The 20,708-nt window shown below is 42.4% G+C and overlaps 1 protein-coding gene across 2 annotated transcripts in view; it reads right to left on the minus strand.

The window, feature by feature from the left end:
- The window catches only part of LOC141772746 (sterile alpha motif domain-containing protein 10-like), a 64,456-nt gene that overhangs the window by 24,782 nt on the left and 18,966 nt on the right, over positions 1–20,708 (minus strand). For both annotated transcript variants that reach the window (XM_074644111.1, XM_074644110.1), the window contains one exon: positions 8,902–9,086. In XM_074644111.1, the coding sequence (XP_074500212.1) occupies positions 8,902–9,086 (185 nt within the window). The remainder of the gene's footprint in view (positions 1–8,901; positions 9,087–20,708) is intronic.

The raw sequence follows: 20,708 nt of genomic DNA on the forward strand, positions 1-20,708 counted from the left end.
ACGATTTAAATATTTAATCACGATGAAATGCATGATTGTCCGTAGTTAATCACGATTAATCGCAAATTAATCACACATTTTTGATCTGTTCAAAATGTAGTATTTAATACTCTTATCAACATGAGAGTGGGCAAATATGCTTGCTTTATGCAAATGTATGTATATATTTATTACTGGAAATCAGTTAACAACACAAAACAATGACAAATACTGTCCAGAAACCCTCACAGGTATTGCATTTAGCATAGAAATATGCTCAAATCATAACATGGCAAACTCAAGCCTAATAGGCAACAACAGCTGTCAGTGTGTCAGTGTGCTGACTTGACTATGACTTGCCCCAAACCACATGTGATTATCATAAAGCGGGCATGTCTGTAAAGGGGAGACTCGTGGGTACCCATAGAACCCATTTTCATCCACATATCCTGAGGTCAGAGGTTAAGGGACCTCTTTGAAAATGGCCATGCCAGTTTTTTTTCCTCGCCAAAATTCAATGTGACTTCATAGCGTTTTTTAGCCTCCTGCCTGACACGCTAGTAGGACATTGGATGCTTGGTACTAATGGATTCCTTATGTTTTCTAGTTTCATATGATACCAATGATCTAGCTTTAAACTGAGCTTGCTACAACATAAATATCGCAAGTTGTTTTAATGCGTTAAAGAAATTAGTGGCATTAAAACACATTTGCGTTTACACGTTATTATCATGTTAACTTTGAAAGCCCTAAAATGCGTTGGTGTTATCCATGTCTTAATTAATGATTTTTAATTCACAATCGGAGTGCCTCAGATGTTATCCAGACCGCGATCCTTAAGGACTTCCTTTCAAAAATAAGCTGAACAGTTACTATTTTATTGTTATTTGACTACTTGCCCCATCCTTGAAGAGCACCCACTGCAGCACTTCCAAATTTTTCTTCATTATCATTTCTACAGTTTGGTTTTTGCACAGATTAAACAAACAAGATATAACATGTTAATTAGTGAGCTTTAAAGATGATGGTAAGAGGAATATTTTGTACCTTGGGGCCACAACTAGTCTAGCTGTTTCCTACTCTTTATGCTAAGCTATAATCTAATTGGTTGTCATATTTACTGTAGTAGTGGTATCAATCTTCTCATATAATTCTCTTATTGACCCAAATTGACCTATTCTTTTAATTTATACTAAGACTTCATGTTAATGGAAATGGGCACAAAAACACCTAATAAATTATTATAAATTATAATAAATTATAATAATCTGATATGCTATTTTTAGGTGTTTCAATATATTCAACAAGATGAGTTCTGTCTCTGTGTTAGTCTCTGTCTTCCTGCTTCCTCGCATCCTGTTTCCCTCCCTACTCCACACACTGTGACTTTCTTCTCTGCACTTCCCTATTGATCATTCTGTTTGTATCCTCGAACAGCTTATTTGTCCTTCCCTGCTTACTTTGTTCTATCATGTCTCTTATCCCCCACTCTGGTTGCTCCTCATAAATTTGATCCTGCGCCTGCCTGACACCTTCCCTCCTCCCTCCCTGTCCTCCCTCTCCCTTCGATCTTTCTTCTGCCTTGACTTCTGTTCACAGAGCTACTTTTTGCCCATGGCCTGTGTTTCTGTGTGTATATGTGTGTAAGTGTGTGTGGTTGCGTGTGCATGCCCTGCCTCTTAGTGTAACTGAATCTGGGATTAGCTCAAAGTCAGGGGAGCGTGGGGAATCCTGGAAATTCACTCTTTGTGACCGATAACGCCTCTCTTCCGATGACTGCCCCTGTCTCTGTGCATCCACACCCTGCCTGAGATTGATCAATAATGCCACGCCAATTAGCAGTGTTTGTGTGTGTGTGTGTGTGTGTGTATCGTGTATTAGGGCAGGGATGATTCACCTATTTCCAGATTTGATATGTATTGCAATTCGACATTACGATTTATTGAGATTTTTGTTAACTTTTTTAACACTAGACATGGGAAAAAGTTAAATCATACACTTCGGGGGACTTTTACTTTGGAAAATATCAAAATTAATACAATAAAATGTTTTATTTTCAGCATGTATTTAGTCAGAGATGTCCTGAAGTCAAATATATCAGTCATTGTCAGGCATCATTTATTAAATCTTTTCCAGCAACCCAAAAATCAAAGAATAAAGACATTCCCCTCACAAATTAGTGGCATTTCCACTAATTTCGTCTCTAGCTCCCCCGGTCGGCTCCATTCTCTTTAAACATCCCTGGCCAGCTCCATCGGGGCCGTTTGACTGCATTTAACATAAATGTCAGTATATGGCTGCTCTACTGTCGTAGCGTTGGCCGATTTGACCACGTAGATGCAAGTGACGTCGCATACCGCATAACTCAATACGATAACGTTTCCTGTCCATGACAAAGTTGGCATGCAGCTTTAGCCATGATGTCTAGCTCTGCTTTTCCTGGCAATGTGTGAAACCCAAAGTGTTTGCATACTTTACTGTATGTGTAGTGTTTACCACTTTGGATTTAACATGTGCGAGTGCAGGTCGTATCCACACAGACCCTACGTCGTTTTCTACTTTCGCATTTCGGCTCGCTGCGGCCTGCTGCGGTTTGTTTTGGTTGACAGATATAGAACAGATATGACGTCACGTTACTCAGACTACAACAATAAAAGCAGTAACTTCCTTCTTCCTTCTCCGCATAGACTCAAGTAAGGCAAATATATCGATTCTTACATTAAATCTATTTCAAAATTGTAAAAAAAAAAGCAATACATAGGAGAATCGATATTTTTTCCCACCCCTATCATGTACAGAAGCTCACACCTGCCTCTCCCTCTCTGCTCTGCATCTTTTTCTTGCTGTCACTTCATTTCTCCACAGGTTACTAAACACTGCTCCTCTATCTTCTCCGTATGCCCTGCTGTCTGACCTAACAACTCTCTCTTTCTATCTCCCCGTCCACTCTGCCGATCTATCTCTCGCTCTGCTGTCGTTATAGAATCAGATCTTCAATCTGTCTCTCCGATCCCAAAGACCCTGACAGATCCTGACACATGATTCTTCATATCTCCTTCTCACCTCTCTCCCCTGCCCACTTCTCATTTCATTTTCCTCTCCTCTCAATAACACTGAATCCTCCCCCTTGTCCCTGGCAGCTTCCGTTGCATCATTTAGCACGCCACTGTCTCCCACTGCTCAGTCTAGCCTTGTGCATATGTGTGTTTGGATGTGTCACACTGTGATTCTCAAAATGTTTATGTGTGAGTGTGTGTTTGTGTGTGTGAGCTGTCAGCCTCCGTTAGCTTTGCACGGCTCTGCGTTTGGTTGTCCTCGGGACTCACAGTTTGTAAATGTCTTGCACTCATGCGAATGTGAGCGGGCTCTCAGTGGGAGGACAAAGGGCCAGATGGGATTTTCACAAAGCTCTCTATTTAGCATGAGTCAAACATGTGTCGGACAGAGCAACACATCACCGAGTGGCAGGACAAGGACAATACAGGCTAAAGCATTTCTGCCACACTGCCCAGCAGCTCACTAATTCTTCTCTCTGTGTCCCTCTACTGTGTCTTTCAAACCTCTGCTCTCGCTGCATCATCAGCACACCAACGCAGCTATCAGTCACCAAGGCAAAGTCTTGAAACACTTTAGGTCGACAACAAGCAGGTAACATATGACAGTTTAAAAAACAAAGGTTGTCTGATCTGCCACCTTTATGGTTAAAGTTTGGTTTAGTTTAGGCTAATACAAAGGAAACCAACAAGAAACCAGTGCTGCCTGTTGCAAGGACGCATGATTCAAACCACAGCCTCTGGTGTCAAAGTCAGACACTTTGTACATCCACCTGCCCACCTGAGCTCCCCTATTAGAGCTTTTGTGGTGGCATAAAAAACATCACACTCATTTCGCCTGTCCTTCTGAGAGAGGACAAACATTATTTGCATGACAAGAGGTCGCTCATCAAAACCACAATTGGTTTAAGGTTTTGAACAAACCACCCGTGCTGTTGTTATTCTGTTGAGGACAGTCTCAATGTTTCTACTGAAATGAGCGGCAGCTGCTCCATCAATCAATAAAATGAATACAAATAAAAAGCATTTCCCTGATGATTTGTCTTAAAATGACAAGATGACAGGTAATCTACTTCAGGCTATTCTCATACATCATTCGTAGCTACGATAAGTAATGCACTGTAATTCATAAATCATCCCTCAAAATCAATAAGTATGTAATCAATGTAATCGTGAACCACGAAGTATAAAGAGTGACAAACCCTGTGATGACTGTTGTTTGTGTCCCGTGTGGAACCAGAAGTGAACGTTGATTTATTTGTCACGTAACTTCTATGCTTAAATTACGCCACGTCCAGTGTTATTTTAACCCAAACCATTATCTTTCCCTAAACCTAACTAGTTTTGTTGTCTAAACCTAACCAAATTGTTTCCTGTGAAGACGGAACTTTATTTTGAAAAGACTGCATGTAATGAGCAGAAATTGACTCATGCTGCTGGACATTTGTAGAAAAACGCACATGATTTTTTTCAGATTATCTATTTGCTCCATTTCTACCCACTGCTTCTTTAAGGCTAGGCATTGACCTTGAATAGTTAAGGTTAGGTTAGGTCATCGGGCAGCGAGTCTCGCGACGCAAGTTTTTGCCAGTTTCACAATTTGCGGGTTACCTTCTAGACATGATCCAAACAAGCAGGACAATCATAACAACAGTAACTAATGATGGATCGGTGGCTAAAATAATGAGCTCAACTGGAGGCGACCTCCCTAAAAATCGAGGACGAATATTATATTCATGTCCTTACAAGGAGTCAAAGTTAGGCGGCTTTGTGTGTCATATTTGTGTGTTTTCTCTCCGGTAGTTCACTGCTCTATGTCGGTGCCAGCTGAGAAGGTCAGCCACTGTGTTCTGTAATGAAGAGGGAGAAATAATCACAGACTGGTCTTTCTCTCCCGTTCGCCCACCCGGCATGGCAAATTATTGAATAAGGGCCTCACTTCCTGTGACAGGCTTGGTTCTGATATAGGGAATAGAAGGCACAGCGGCTGTTGTTACTTCCTAAATTGTGTCTCTCTGTTATTCCACCTATTCCCCCGTCTCATCTGAAGGTTCACCCGCAAGCTGTGTGTCAGACAGCGAAATGAGCCACCCACTAACTCCTCCCCTCACCCCATCTGGCTGCCCAAACAACAGCCAATTCAAGGATACCGCAGACGGCGCGCCAAGTACACAATGAGTCATTATTTGGAAAAATGCTATTAAGGGATAGGTCTGCATGCAGGTCCACCTGCAGCAATGTAACAACACAAATAACCGTCATTGAGTCTGTGGCTGCAGGTGTGATTATTTCAGCTGTTTACAGCACAAATTAACTTGTTTTTAGTGTCATTTTCTACACCTTCTAGTGCAACAATCTGCCTTGTTTCAAGACACTCACTTCCATTTCCAGGAAAATTACTGAAAAATGGGCCACAGCACAGGGAATAAATAGAATTATCCCATCTCTGGTATTTTTTCTTTCTTGTTTCAAGTAAAACAAATGCAGAATATTACATTGTGAATGAGACTATATATATATATATGTATATGTATATTATAGCTGTCAAAGTTAATGCAATAACGTGTTAGGGAAAGAGGCTAAAAAACGCTTCAAACTTACTGTAAATTTTGGCGAGGAAAAACTGGCACGGCGATTTTCAAAGGGGTCCCTTGACCGCTGACCTTAAGATATGTGAATGAGTTTCTATGGGTACCAACGAGTCTCCTCTTTACAGACATGCCCACTTTATGATAATCACATGCAGTTTTGGGCAAGTCATAGTCAAGTCAGCACACTGACACACTGACAGCTGTTGTTGCCTGTTGGGCTGCAGTTTGCCATGTTATGATTTGAGCATATTTTTATGCTAAATGCAGTACCTGTGAGGGTTTCTGGACAATATTTGTCATTGTTTTGTGTTGTTAACTGATTTCCAGTAATACATATATACATACATTTGCATAAAGCAAGCATATTGGCCCACTCCCATGTTGATAAGAGTATTAAATACTTGACAAATCTCCCCTTAAGGTACATTTTGAACAGATAAAAAATGTATGATTAATTTGCGATTAATCGTGATTAACTATGGACAGCATGTACTTTGGGAGCAGGTACATCTGCCTACTTGGTTCTTGTACTGCGATATTTATCTAAGATTTCTGTCCTTCCTGCTGTTATTATTTCTTGTCTCCCCTGACTGTCTGGTCTGCATCAACATCTAAAAGTAAGTGTGTGTGTGTGTGTGTGTGTGTGTGTGTGCGCGCACAGGAGTTTACATAGGCGTGCATAATGTGTTATATTAGCTTTGTTAAACAGATAAGGAAGATTCCCCAGGTCCCACCTTATATACAGTGTTTCACTTAACTGGCTCCCTCATTACAGCTGATGTGTGCACAACCACTCTAATGGAGAATAATCTAATCATCACTCTTGAGAGAACTGGACGCACAGACGCCAATCCACACAACCCGCATACATACACACACACACACACACACACACACACATGCAGATCCATTAACAGATTCTCGAAGCTATAGAGGTGCACAAATGGACACTGGGAATTTTTTGTGAATGCGGGAGACACGCAGATACATCAGAGGGAGCCGGACCGCTCTCCCAGTTGTTGAATAATGTATAAAGAGGCTTGTTGCCACAAGGAAATGATAAGCCGTACTTCTCATGGTATAGAGGAGGTTTAATTATCCAGTCTCTGTGTAATCACATGGAAACAGCTTCCCACTCGTCTTTTATTAAGCCTTTTATAGCTGTTATAGCTGAGGGGGCACTCTTTTATGAATTATTGAGCAATCTTGCAGTGCATATGTACATCTCGCAGCCTCACAGTGCAGCCCAGCAAACTTTCTTAAAGGCAGTGGGGAGACTAAACAAATGACCCCCACTGTGGCTATCTGCTCCCTTTCATGTGAGGAGTCGGAGCCAGGAAGGAGGCTGTTGTGTCATACGCTGTTTTGGGTCAAACACAGGCAGAATACCTTAAAATAGATGTTTTTTCTCCTCTTTGTTTTGCCTCTCTGGTGCTGCATAGATGGGATTCCATTTTGCACAAGAAGAGCGATGTGTGGAAGTAAATGATGCTCTGGCTGCTGTGCTTACATTATGCTGCACTGAGCCACCAAGCAGGCATTCCTCACTCGCCAGTCAGCATTGAAACGCCTTTCATACCCGGTGTTTATACCAGTCAGTTCTGTTAAAGCTATTGCTGCGCTTTGGGGGGAAAACATCTGTGGAATATATTAGATTTTTTTTTAGACACATGGGACTAGATGGTCTTAACTCTGAGTCCATTTTCTACAGTATTGTACAAGCACTGTTACATCACAAGTAGTGAGGTAACAGTTCTCGTAGCACTCCTCCGTTGCATAACCAGTTTCTCTCTGGTGGTATCCACCACAGGCTCAGGTGAGAGCAGCCGACATCATGTACAAGATAAAACAATTATACGTCCTAGTACCACTGAGATTCGACAGACTGATGCTCCCTCTTGTCTCTCTGATGCTAACAGATCATCTGCCACAGTGTATATAATGTATGGCTTTTTACCCACTCAAGTCAGGGCAGCTTCATTACACCGCTCTTTCTCTCATAAAGTTCAAGACACGGTGCTTTGAAAATAAATAGCTTTGATGAGCTACCAGTTAATTCACACAGGATGATATTAAATTACGGCAAAGCTCCCCTCAAGGGAAATAATGTTTTCTTAACTAAGCTACTTAAAAAAAACACTTTTATTAAAATATTTCATCAACCACTGTGATGTAATTCAACACCAAATCATGCAAGTGAACTGTAATAATTATATTATATATATTAAACTAATTATAACATACAATAAACCAACATAGCCTTGTGATAGGCTGTCGACCCACCCATTTTTTTTACCCACCCATACACCATGACCTCCTCCCTATGCGTTGTCGATCTTTATACTTCCTGGTGCACCATTACGTGGATTACATATGAATTGATTTTAGGGATATATAGGAATTACAGTGCATTTAGTTTTCGTAGGTATAGCTACGAACGGTGTATGAGAGCAGCCTGAATAAACTCACAAGAACTTGTATATATGTATAATATATATATAATGCCCACTTAGCTGCCTGGTAAAAGTCTTTGTTATATGTTATTGTGCAGAAATTAAATAATTGAATTAAAAATGAAAGTTGTATCTTTTTAACAGATATGTGACCAGAACCTTTGATGGATCAGATAGTAGGCTACCCTGTGATCAGACTGTTTTATCCCGGGAGCCAGAGAAACATTTTGATTTCCTTGAATGGCTGTAAAAAAAAAAAATGATCACAAATAAATGAATGAATATGAAAAAATTAAGTTTCTTTTCTTTTGTTCATTAGCAAAAATATAAATTCCACTGGCAAATTATGCATTGAAATGACAAAAATAAACCACTAAAAACACTAGCCGTATGTGACCGTGGCTGAACCCACGCTACTGCATCATGTGATTAGAGTGGAAACTCTTGAAATCTTAATTTTTATATTTTATTGTGGTAAACGGCATGTTTTCTTTTCCTAGTCTGCTGCTATTGCCGAGCGGCTGGAATTTATTCCTTTTGAATAATCCAAAATCAGTGACAGATTATGCGCAAGTATTTCACAGCAGATTGCTTCACTAGTGAAACCGAGTATGGTCTCTTGGGCCTCAGAGGCTTTCTTTCCCTTTCCAGGTTAGTTATGGTCCAACCCGCCCAATTCTGAGCTCTCTCTCGTTGCCTCAATGACTTATTCAATCTGTAATCTGTTTTCTTGAGCAAAAACACATTTCAAAGTCATTCGCATGCGGTGAAAACACTCCTGCACACCAAGCGTCTGGTCTGTTTGTGTGGTTGATGTCTTTGTACCTGGATGCCCTCTGTGCCGGGCTGCTGCAGTAGTTTGACGGTGCGTGTGTGTGCTGTCCTCTGGCCGCGGCCGTCGTGCCAGGTCAGGTTGCTGCCTCCGGCGCGACGCGGCAGCTGGTAGCTCAGCTCCTCAGCAGACACCGTGTGCTCCAGGGAGGCACGGCAAAAACTGAAGCTGGACGCCGCTGAGAGGAGAGAGAGGAAAACAGAAAGAGACAAGCAGAGGGAGGAGAAGGAACACTGATAAGCACTCACTTTGTATTATCTTGCATACACATTGTCTATGAACTGAGCAAAAGGGAACACCTAAAAAAAAAAATAAAAAAAAAATAATTGATAATCCTCTAAGAGCTTAACAGGCTGCATTCACTCCCGATTATAGGCCTACATGCTTTGTGCACTGACTCTCGTACTGCTACAAACAGATGGCTGTTTTGGTGATGGTGATGGTGGGCAGCAGTCAGTGCTACTCCACTGTGATCTCCAATTATGCTGAGTGCATATCCACAGAGCAACGCATGATTTTTTTGAATTGTGTCTCTCTTGCTAGATTAGTCCTTGATTATTTAAACCCTACATCATGGATGTGATTATTCTCCCCTCTCTGTCTCTCTTTCCATATATCTTTTTTCCCTGCTCTCCTCCCAGGAGTGAGTGTTAGCTGTGAGACAGCCAAGCAGACAAGTTGTCAATGCAGGGTCAGAGCACAGCTCTGGAAGAGCCACAGGGCATCTTCTGCAGTTCACGTCAGGTTGAACAGGCTACTGTGGCTGGTCGTCTGAGCCAGTGGGTTCATTTTAAAGGGGACAAACACAGCCTTTGCTCCCTTTACCCAGCAACGTATCCTCATACAACAGTTCATATGATATCTGAGGAAAAGTTATTCCTCGCTTTGTCATGTGTTTTCTTATGAATGTCCAGCATCACGTGTCAGTTCTGCATACAGTCTTTTCAAAATAAACTTCCGTCTTCACAGGAACCAACTTGGTTATGTTTGGACAACAAAGCTACTTAGTTAGATTTAGGGAAAGATCATGGTTTGGGTTAAAATAACTTTCATAAGTAGCGTTACTCAAGTACGGAAGTTACGTGACTTCTGGTTTCACACGGGGTATGAAGACCGGTCGCCTGGGCAAAAGTCTGGTGTTTTTTACAGCGGTTCGTATGATATCTTATGAAAAATGATTTCTCATTTTTCGTGCGTTTTCCTACGAATGTCCAGCAATACTTGTCAATTTTTGCTCGTTACATGCATACAGTCTTTTCAAAATAAACTTCTGTCTTCACAGGATACAACTTAGTTAGGTTTAGGCAACAAAAGTACTTAGTATGGAAGTTACGTGACAAATAAATCAACGTTAACTTCTGGTTTCACATGGGGTACAAACACCAGTCTCCTGGGCAAAACTTTGGTGTTTTTGGCCCACCCATCCACCCCGACCTGGTCCCAACGCAGCATTTGTCACTCTTTATACTTCCTGGTACACAATTACGTGGATTACATACAAATTGATTTTGTGGGATATATAAATATATATATATATATATATATATATATATATATATATATATATACAAACTACAGTGCACTACTTTTCGTAGGTATAGCTATGAACGGTGTATGAGAACAGCCTGCACATAGACACAGATGTATTAGTCATGTAGGAATGATAAAAGAGGATTTAACTGCACGTCAGCCAGACACAGCAGAGAGGAGACAGTGGAAGGAGGCTGAAAAGGTCAAGAGGATCCATGACAGAAAGTGAAACAGAGACAGAGACACTTCCTGGTTATTGTCAGCTTTCTGCAGTAACCTGATGTTTAAAATGTCATGTAAACAAGAAAGTCATTCCTCAGGGCTGAAGAGAAACCTGGTTAACACACAGCTAATGTGGGCCAGAGAAACCTGATATTTGGTGTATCATGTTTACAGTTCAGTCAAGTCAAACCAACCAAAACTGAACCTAGAATAAATAAGTTACAGCTGCATCATCATAAAACATTCATTTGAATATGCTGCTGTTCAGAAATATGCTAGAAGAGAAATCATCACTATTAGTAACAATCTGCCAGTAAATGCAGCTTTGCCGTGCATTTTCAAGATTCCTCCCTAAATCCCCTGATTCATGTGTGCGTGTAAAAGCAATCATTGAGAAAGAGGCAGAATTACTGATGAAAGTGGAACAAGGCATAATAAATGTTGCATTCATTCCTTTTAAATATGAATTAAAAAGTCTCTTAACAACAGAACAATGTCGGAGCATTCTTTGACTAAAGCCTCATTTCATCTCCTGAATGACTTCTTAATTTATGTTCCTCCCTCCTCCTTAGGGACCAGATTTATAAAAAAGAGAGATTGGATTTATTTGAACGTAGTATGTTGAGTTATATAAGGTCTTTGCATTGTGTTCACCATGTGTCTCTTTGTTATGTGGCTTTCTTTACATGATTTTAGTAAGTATCTAATGCGGGATTAAAAGATTATTGATTATTATTCCAGATATTTTTGTACGTTAAGAGTGTTTTTTTACATCCCCCGATCGGCTCGGAAGTCCATCCTAGCCGCACCGATTTAAAAATGTTCAGTATTTCATGGTGGCCGCGGCTAATGCATGAGCTAATGCAAAATGTGAAGCATAAAGTAGTAGTAAGATGGACCTCAGAAATGAAGGACCAACTTGTTCAATTGTGTTGTCTCCATGTCTCAATCTTCATCCATTATTTTTCTTTTTTTCTTCTCAAATTTTCAGTACAAAGCGGTGCAAAAGTTAACATCCCTAATTCTTCCTGCCCGTCATCCGCCATGGCGCTCTTCCTGGGGGCTTGGTTTGATCACACAAGATTTCCGGGTTTTGTTTTGTCGGGACTCTTGTTGTTCATGAATGGAATCTGTTAGTGTGCGGTGTGCTGTTTTGGCCAAATCATTGCTTCGCACACACTATAGGAACAAAACTGTTAAATGTAACATGTGTGGGGGTCTCTCACATTTTCAACATCTGTTAAGATTCATAAAATCTTTTAGTGTGGGCCAGCCTAATCGATATAAGCTGTTAAAACAATGGAAGTAAAAACAAACAACACAAGTTTAACCATTCCTTTCACCAACAAGGGAAAACAAGCCTCCTGGACTATTCCCACTTTAGAATTACACAACAGACCACTGAGAGCTGCTGTATGACAGCTGAGGCTTGTGGGAAACTCCTGGTTGCAGCTGAGAGGAGTGTGGTGGTGGTGGTAGGGGCGAGGGGGGACTTTTTCTCAACCCAGAAGTCTACTCAAGTGAGCAGCGGTGAATACAGAGTTCACACAGCCATGATGGAGGAATGAAAAAGAGTGTGGAGATGAAAAACAAGAAAGGCCTGTCAGGAATCAGTGATGTGTAACCTTCTCTCCCTCCGTAAACCGCTTTCTCTCTCTCTGCGCTCCCGCTTTCTCCCATTTCTATATGCTGCTACTTTTGTATCTCCTTATGCAGCAGTATCTTTCTTGTTCCCCGTCTTTTCTCTCTCTCTCTCTCTCTGTTTCTTTCTGGTTGTCAGGTCGTCGGGGTCGCTGGGACAAACCGAGCCCAGCCCTGATGTAATTACTGCCAGTCAGACTGAGGGGGAGGAGACAGGAGGAAGGAACGTGGGAAGCTAAGCGCCTTGCAACCCTAAAGACCTGCCAATCTCACTGAGAGAGACAAGAGAAAGCGCAAAAAGCAAGAGCAAGCCAGACAAGAAAGGGAGAGGGGGAGAGCGGCACTGTAAATTAGCATTGGATCCATGCAGACTGACAGTAAACTGATCAAACTGTAGCGAGGTAAAAGAGCTCAGAGAGGAGGCAGGGAGATGTGTTAATAGAAACATCTTCCTTTTACTAGCTGGTAAAGACGGAGCTTTCCAATTACTAGACCACCCTACACTTTATAGACATCACTTTGTAGGTGAGGAAGTGCAGCATCATGACTTCCTAGTTTCTTTGAAATCTCAATCTCTGCCACGTCGCCAGCATACTTGCCAACCTTCAGACCTAAAAAATATGGAGGATTTCCAACCAAAGTGGAGGGTCCGGGGGTAGGAAAATGTGAGTTTCAGAGACTTTGTATCATGCATTCTGGTGACTTTTATAGAATGAAAATAATAATAATAATAATAATAATAATAATAATAATAATAATAATAATAATAATAATAAATAGCTACACTGCAAACATTTTTGTTAAATAGGCTTACTTTTAATTTCACCTTTAATTCTCAGGAAAGAAAACTGAACTGGCGTGAACTTGTGTGAATCTTTGGCATAAACTAATATTCATCACTATTCATTCATTCGTTCATTTTTTGCCCCTGCTTGAGTATTTCTTTCTTTAGTTCTTTCCATTTCTCCTTCTCTCACTCACTGGAGGCCCTTTCAGACACGACGGGACAACGGCACCACTGCGCTCTGAAACCCGTTAATTCCAATGGCTCGCACCACGCCACGATGCCTTTGCTGTGATGCAGTGATGAGCGGCGAGCGCGGCTCAAACCATGCTGCGGTGTCACAAGCAGCTTTTCCTCCTCCAGGGCTTTGACATGCTGTACAGCACCAGAAACAGGTTGAGATAACGAAAAGGGAAAAAAAAGGTGTGAAAAAAAATTGCCATAATTGGGGAGAAATGCAGGAGAAGTGTGACCCCGGGAGGAAACCGGGAGAGGGCAATGGAAAACAGGAGTCTCCCGGGTAAATTGGGAGGGTTGGCGGGTATCGTTGCCAGACCTCGCCACCTCCAGCTGTCATAAAGCGAAGACAGAGCGCTCATTCTGCAAGCTTCAATTGACTGTGTCGACTTAACCTCCTGGCACAACATACGGCTGAGAATTTAGGATTACCCAAAAGTAATTAAATATCAATACCTTCCACTTCACGTCTCTTTTGAAATAACATTGCAACATATGCATCTTTTTATTTATTTTGCGTTTATTCTAAATGAGGCTGAATGAGAGGATTTAGTTGTGGATCTAGCTGTGATGAAGCTCGGTGTCTCTAAATGGATCTTTACGTCCGAGAGTGATTTCCATCCTTACCATTCAGCAGGAGAGTGGTTATCTGTCACCTTTCTTTGTCTGTGTCAACATGCTTTTGACGCCTGGACCACCGCCAAATCTCCTCTGTCCAATTTATCACTAACTGGTGTTGTATTATCTCTTGCTGCCCTTGCCGGTGACTTTTATCACCCCTAGTCGCGGGAGGGGAGAGAGAAGACGAGGGATGATGAAGGGTGGATGTACTGTAGGGAGGCAGGGTGAAAAGCTTCCAAAAGCATGATATGTGTCTTCTGAGTTAGTAAATAAAAAATAAGAAGATATGATGTAGTGTGATTTTAAAAGTTCAGGAATCTGTAACTTCAGTCTCACATACAGAGGGGAAAAAGGTGGAGGGAGAGTAGACGTGTTGGTGGTAGAGGTGCCAAAACCAAGGGCAAAGTGTCAGACAGGTGTTTAAGTGTGTGTGTGCAGAGGGTAGATAGGTCAACACGACTCAGCCCAGTGAAGTGTAACCTCATATCACCTCCTCTTGACTGAGCAGCATATCTGCCGTGCAGCGTGGCTGCTAAATCTCAGAGGTATTCCCTTTTGAAAAGGTAATTAAGCTGTTAGGTACGGCACCCTGGAAGGTCGTTCCAAGCCAAATCCCACAGTAGATTAACGTGGCATCACTGGACATTACTCATTTGACTCCAAAAGCGAGCATCTAAATTAGTCCGCGCGGGTTATTTTTGCTGTGTGGGGTTTTTTGTAGAAGTTTTGATTTTTGCATAACCTTGGCAGCAACTTCTGGGCGCATGTGCGTCCCCTCGCATGGGGAGGATGAGGCAAGTGGTCTGGCTAATCCACCGTATTTGAGGCATCACAGAGAGGGTGCCATGGTGTATTTCAGCAGCATGATATTGGCATCAACTGCCTCCCCACCAAGCACCTCTTATTCAACTCAAAGATAAAATTTCTATTTGCAGTCCAAGTTTTATATGAAAGAGGAGAGAAGAAAATCCTCATTCCTCTGTAATCTGCAGTGATTTCATGCCTGTTTAACACATTAAACCTGAAATCCTAAATATAGCATCGAGCATACCAATGCTGCCAAATCCCACTATGTCCGCCAATGATCCAGATTTGTTGGTCCTATAGTATGTTGGGGGTAAAGCGAGAGGCTATTTAGAACTCTCCCACTCCACCAGACCCGGTCTTAACCCCAGAATGAGCCATGAAATGACTCTATTTTGAAAGAGCAGGGGTGGGAAAAAAAGAAGAAACTAAAAATAAATATAAAACCCAGGACCCCAGGGGGCTTTTTCCCATAATGCATTGCAGTCTATTACCCACTCACTGTCGCACTCACAGGCTGGGGCTGAGGTTTACCTCTCACAAACCATCAGTGTCACGGGAACACGCAGAAATGGGAGTAAACAATGGATATCCACGAGTACGCAGGCTGATTGGAGATAACAACACACCAACTCTCATCAGCACCCGAACGAGGGAAACGTTGGCTAAATCTGTGTGTATGATTGCGTGTGCCGGCATGTTCGTGCATACGTGAATGTGACTCACGATGCCAGCGTGAGGATTCGCATATCCACACATCTGTATAATCCCTGTCTGCTTTAGTTTAGGCCAGCGGATCGGAGTAAAGCTGCAGAGAGTCTGTATATGCAGCCATGTGGATGGAGGCTGAGTTCTGGATCTGCAATTATGGCTCGCAATGCACAGCGTAGCACCAAAACACAGGTGGACCTGGCGTTTCTGCACCCTGAGAGCACAGAGAACAACAAAGACTGACGTGAAAGATGCCAGGCCGACCTTGGCTTCCTCTTTTTAGGCAGTGCAGCTAAGGAAAAAAAAAAACTGGAGGCGTTGAGGACAGCATGACTTTTATTCTCTAACGTCCCCCGCCGCACTTCCACCGAGACAGACAGAACTATCGATTATCCATCACTGTGTCAGAGAACATACAATTACAGATCACTTTAGATAAAACACACACTCAGACAGGCACACAAACACAGTCCACCTAACTCCTCCACCCCCAAGGACACTGGCTGTCATATCTGCTCCCGCTCAAAGGAACTCGCTGCATGTTTCGCACAAGAGGAGGAAAAGGAGGACTGACACAGACGAGGAGATGGGATACAGGGGTCTGACACGGTCGTGGCCTCTTAAGAGGGTGAAGGAATGAAGCCCGAGGTAAATGTAGGAACAGAAAGACGGGAGAACGGGCAAGACGACGCGTCACAGAGGAGCGAACAGATGGAAAATGAAGCTTCGGAGCAGAACATTAATATTAATTGCATCAGGAGATGAAGGAGGACAACAAGTGAAGTCATAAGCAGATGAGATCATGTGATTGTCTGTTGTTTTCTCCCCTTCACAGCCCTCATATGATGACACGGGAGGACAGATTAGATCTCAGTGACAATCAATAACTCGGAGCGAAAGTCAGAGGAGAAGTTATCAAACTGGAGGACTGACAAGATCACTGAGTGTCTCTACATGTGCACTAGTATCCCGGTGATCTGGCATTGTTGTTATTGGAGTATCCCAGTTAAGTATTGTGGATATCGTGGTTAATGCAAGCCCAAACACTCTAGAAACCAGAATACTTTAAGCACCTTGTCCACCTTGAAATCGAAATTGAAAATCCGACTTTGGTAACGAATTTATGCATTTATCCCTTTCCATTACAGGTGGAGAAGCTAAATCCAGCAAAGTGGTGAAAGCAGCAGGAGTTCAAGCAGCTAGAAAGCAAACTGTGTTCATGCTAAACTGTTGAGTACAGGAAGGAGAGGCTGAAGAATCAAAGAGGCCTGAACTCTCAGATAAACAGAGACACTGATACTCATATGATCATATATACAGGAATATCTGGATATCTGGAATAACCAGATTTCTCATGTTATGTTCAAGTAAATGTGCCCTGAATAAGATCAAAACTACTACAAGACACAAAACTGGGATACAGATGTGGATGTAAACAAACTCATTGATGTTTCTCTTAAAGCAACAGTGTGTAATATTCTTCATAGTCCTTCATATCTACATAGGGAGCGGGTCCTCTTCCTCTTTACATTTTCCTTAAGCTGTTTATCACCAAGACCACTTAGATCAATTTCATACTCTTCTGCAATTTTCAGGAGCTGATCTTTAGTGCAACAATCCAGAAACTCCTCACATGGAGCAGCAACAAAATCCTCTACCCCGGCCATCGTACACCATGGGTCTCTAAAGGCCCCAAACAGAACCAACAGACAGTGTTACTCAGGTCAAGTAGTGCACAAAAGAGACAATATCCCCCCAAACTAATGTGGAAGTCCCCCTCTAACTAGACTGCCTATCCCAAACATATCAACCTCACTGAACCCTAGTCTTCATGCAGATTAGCGGTAAGCTTTAGAAACACTTAAACCAGTAGCCTCGGTTAGTCCTCCAGCAAGCTGGTTACCCACCTGACAGCTCTGGATGTGTCCCTGAGACGACTGCTCTGTCCATACAAAAATAAACTAAAAAAACAAACTAACGAGCCCAAAGAGACCACATCGCCATGTTGCTCCGCCATGTTTCTACAGTAGCCCAGAACGGACAAACCAAACGCTGGCTCTAGAGAGAGGGCCTTTCATGTTTTTACGTTACTCAAAGGCCACCGTAGTTCTCCAGCATGCTTGTGAAACAGCGGTAGCGTGAGCCGCAGAGTACAAAACCGTGGTACCGCCAGCCGCCGTCTGACTTCCGTTGCTCCTAAAGTAGCGTTATTATGATAAGGATGGCCTCTGAGCGAGGCGAACGGCTTTTTTTTTTTTTTTTTCCAGTTTTGCACTTGGTGGCTCACTTTACTGCAGTCTTGGAAATGGAAGAGTGATCGGACGGGTACTCAGTTGGTTGCAATCTGCAACCACACCACTAGATGCAAACTACTACTACCAATAGACTAAATCCTACACACTGTCCCTTTAAGACCTTAAGACCTTTAAGACCTTTCAGCAAAAAACTTAAAGCCCCCTTTCAAATCTTAAAGCAGCTATACTCTCTTCCAATCTCTGAAACTAAAACTCCTTTTTCATTTTCTACTGCACTCACATGTTGTAATCCAGCTACTTTGACCCTGACACCGTCCAGAAGCACAACGCAAGCTCCAGTTTTCTGCATTTGCATAATGAATCCATAGTAAGAAGCCTTAACTGCCAGAGCTCTTCAAGGGCGCACACTATCTGTGTGCATTTGCATGATGTTGTTTATGAGATATTGAATTATTATTCAACAAGCCAACCCAACCGGTGAGGTAATCAGATGATCAATCTGGTTCACATGCAGCCACTACTCCGTTATCATTCACGGCTCATGAAAACCTTTGACAAATCCATCCAAATTAGCCCGGTTAGGACTTCCAAATGGATCGTTGCATCAGATGAGATAAGGGGAAATTAGATTAAAAGGTCAAGCAAGCAGAGCACAACTTTATGCATGTTTAAATTCACATGACGGTGATATCCACAAGTAAGCATTATAAAGGTTAAGATAAATTGTACCCCGTCTGATTGATTGAATAATTTAATATTGCGAAAGGTCAAATGCGAGAAGTTAATTGATCGAACATCAACATACAGTCCAAAATTTCACACTTTGACTTGCAGACTTCAGATGTGTGACGCAGCTGACGTGAGAGAATGCCGGCATTAAATGTTGAATTACAGTCATTTCAGCTGTCACATGAAAATAACACATTATTCCTCAGCTTTCAAATCTCAATACATGCTGTGATCTAAACTGTCTTCACAGTTTGTTTGTCATGAAGAAGAACGTCCTCCTCTGCATTCTCCTCGAAAGCATCCAAAATGATGTGGGGGGGGGTGTGAAATGAACATAAGCGCATAACTTCTCAGCTTAGACAAGATTGGCTTTTTAAATATTTAGTGTTTGTTTACAGCTGTTCCCCTGAGTGGCAAAACGTTCTGCCTGAGTGGATTAACGGATGTTTGGGTACAAAATATTAAAGCTCCGAAATACTCTATTTCCATCTTAACTTCCTCGATAAAGGCACGAGCCGAATTAACAGCAGGAAATAAGTAATTTAGCACAAAGACTATGTCTGCGCGCATTTCAATATCAAAATATAATCTTTTGATTTCAAGTGCTATTCAAGCTGATCATTTGGAACCAAGAGCTATAAGCCAGATGGACTGCTAATGAACTAAAGTGATTCAAGCAATCAGAAAAACAGGTTTTGCCATTATCTTTTCTTTTTTTCTAACCTGGAATTAAAGAAGCAATTTACGCAAAGAAAACGTGGCATGTTAGCTCCTCGAGTTCACAAATACCTTCAGTGATGGCCTGCAAGGCTGTCCGGCAGGGATCCACCACGCTATGCCTGCCGAGCATAGAGAAATCAGCTCCTTCTACTCTCACGTTATAACTCTGTACATTAGATCGCTTCCATGTGCAGACGTTAAACTTCTCCGAGTGGAGTCAGGAGCCTGAATGGACTCCAGTTCATTGTGATTGTCACATGTGGTCTGTGAATCGATGTGGTGCACTCACACTGTGGCCTGGTGAGAGGCCTTCAACACTCAATACTTTATTGAATGTCCTTAAGCCATGAATATCACACACAAGTACCCTACTTTGTTTGCACATGTATGTCACCGCTCACAGACCTCTGTGACATATTAGAGAGGAAAATGTCTGAGCAATGTAGCGTGGCAGAAATAACAACCGGTCGATAGATGCACACACACACTTGCACAAACAAACACAAAGGTTATTGAGCACCGAGGGGTTTGCAAACAATGAAATGAATAAATGACCGTTAGTTGATAATCTGCTCGACACCATCCCTGCATCCACACAAAGCGACCAGGATGAGGGGATAAAAGAAAATAAAGAGGAATGAAAAAGAGGGGGAAATAGGCTTATAGAAAGGACGGGGGGCTGGTGGAGGGAAAAAAAGATAAAAGTTAATGCTCCACAGAAGCTGCGAGGTAAACAGAGAGAGAGAAAGGAGCGCAGGGGAGAGAGGAGGGAAATGTGCCAATGAATTTGAAGCTGAGATAGACGGGGAGAGAATGGAAATTGCAGACAGGAGGGAGTTAGTTTGTAGATCCGTAAGCAGCATGATTGATTAGAAACAGCAACTCGGCAGCAGCGGCGGCGGCGGCGGCGGTGGAAGGGGTGGTGGAGGTGGAGGTAGTGGTGGTGGTGGTGGTACTTCTTCTGTCAGCCAACTGAAATATAACTCAGAGCTTTGAAGTTTTTAAAAGTTTACTGTGCTCCTGTGTGATGCGATCCAGGAGGCTGCCTCTAATCTTTACCGGAGGGGAGGGAACGGAGAGAGAGAAAGAGAAAAAGAAAGGTGGGTAGAAGATGCAAAGGTTGTGGCAGGGGGCCACACAGAGAGGCTTAGGCAATACTGAGACAGGTGAGTGGAGAATTGCAGCGCCGCCGCCGGCAAAAAGCATCAAACAGAGACATAAAATAACTCTGCTCTATTTCCCCCACGCCCTGTTTCAACAAGCAACAGAAGATGTAAACCCAAAACTTTGCTGTCACTCTATTTCCTTTAAAGTGTGCAGTTTGGAGTTTGAAAAAGATGCAACATAATTTTCTCGGCAGCAGCAGCAGCAGGTGTCTTCAGTGGGAGAGCGAATGGTATGTGTGCACAATACAGTCAGACGTGTTTGGTGCAAGCCCTTCAGGAGCTGCGTGTTTTCAGTCGAACAGCGAGACAAATTAGCTCACACCTGGGGGGCACTCGCCCATTCTCCCCGTCTCTCTATCCACTTCCTGCAGTCCCACCTG

Source organism: Sebastes fasciatus, chromosome 8, assembly GCF_043250625.1.
Source record: "Sebastes fasciatus isolate fSebFas1 chromosome 8, fSebFas1.pri, whole genome shotgun sequence".
Classification (NCBI taxonomy): Eukaryota; Metazoa; Chordata; class Actinopteri; order Perciformes; family Sebastidae; genus Sebastes; species Sebastes fasciatus.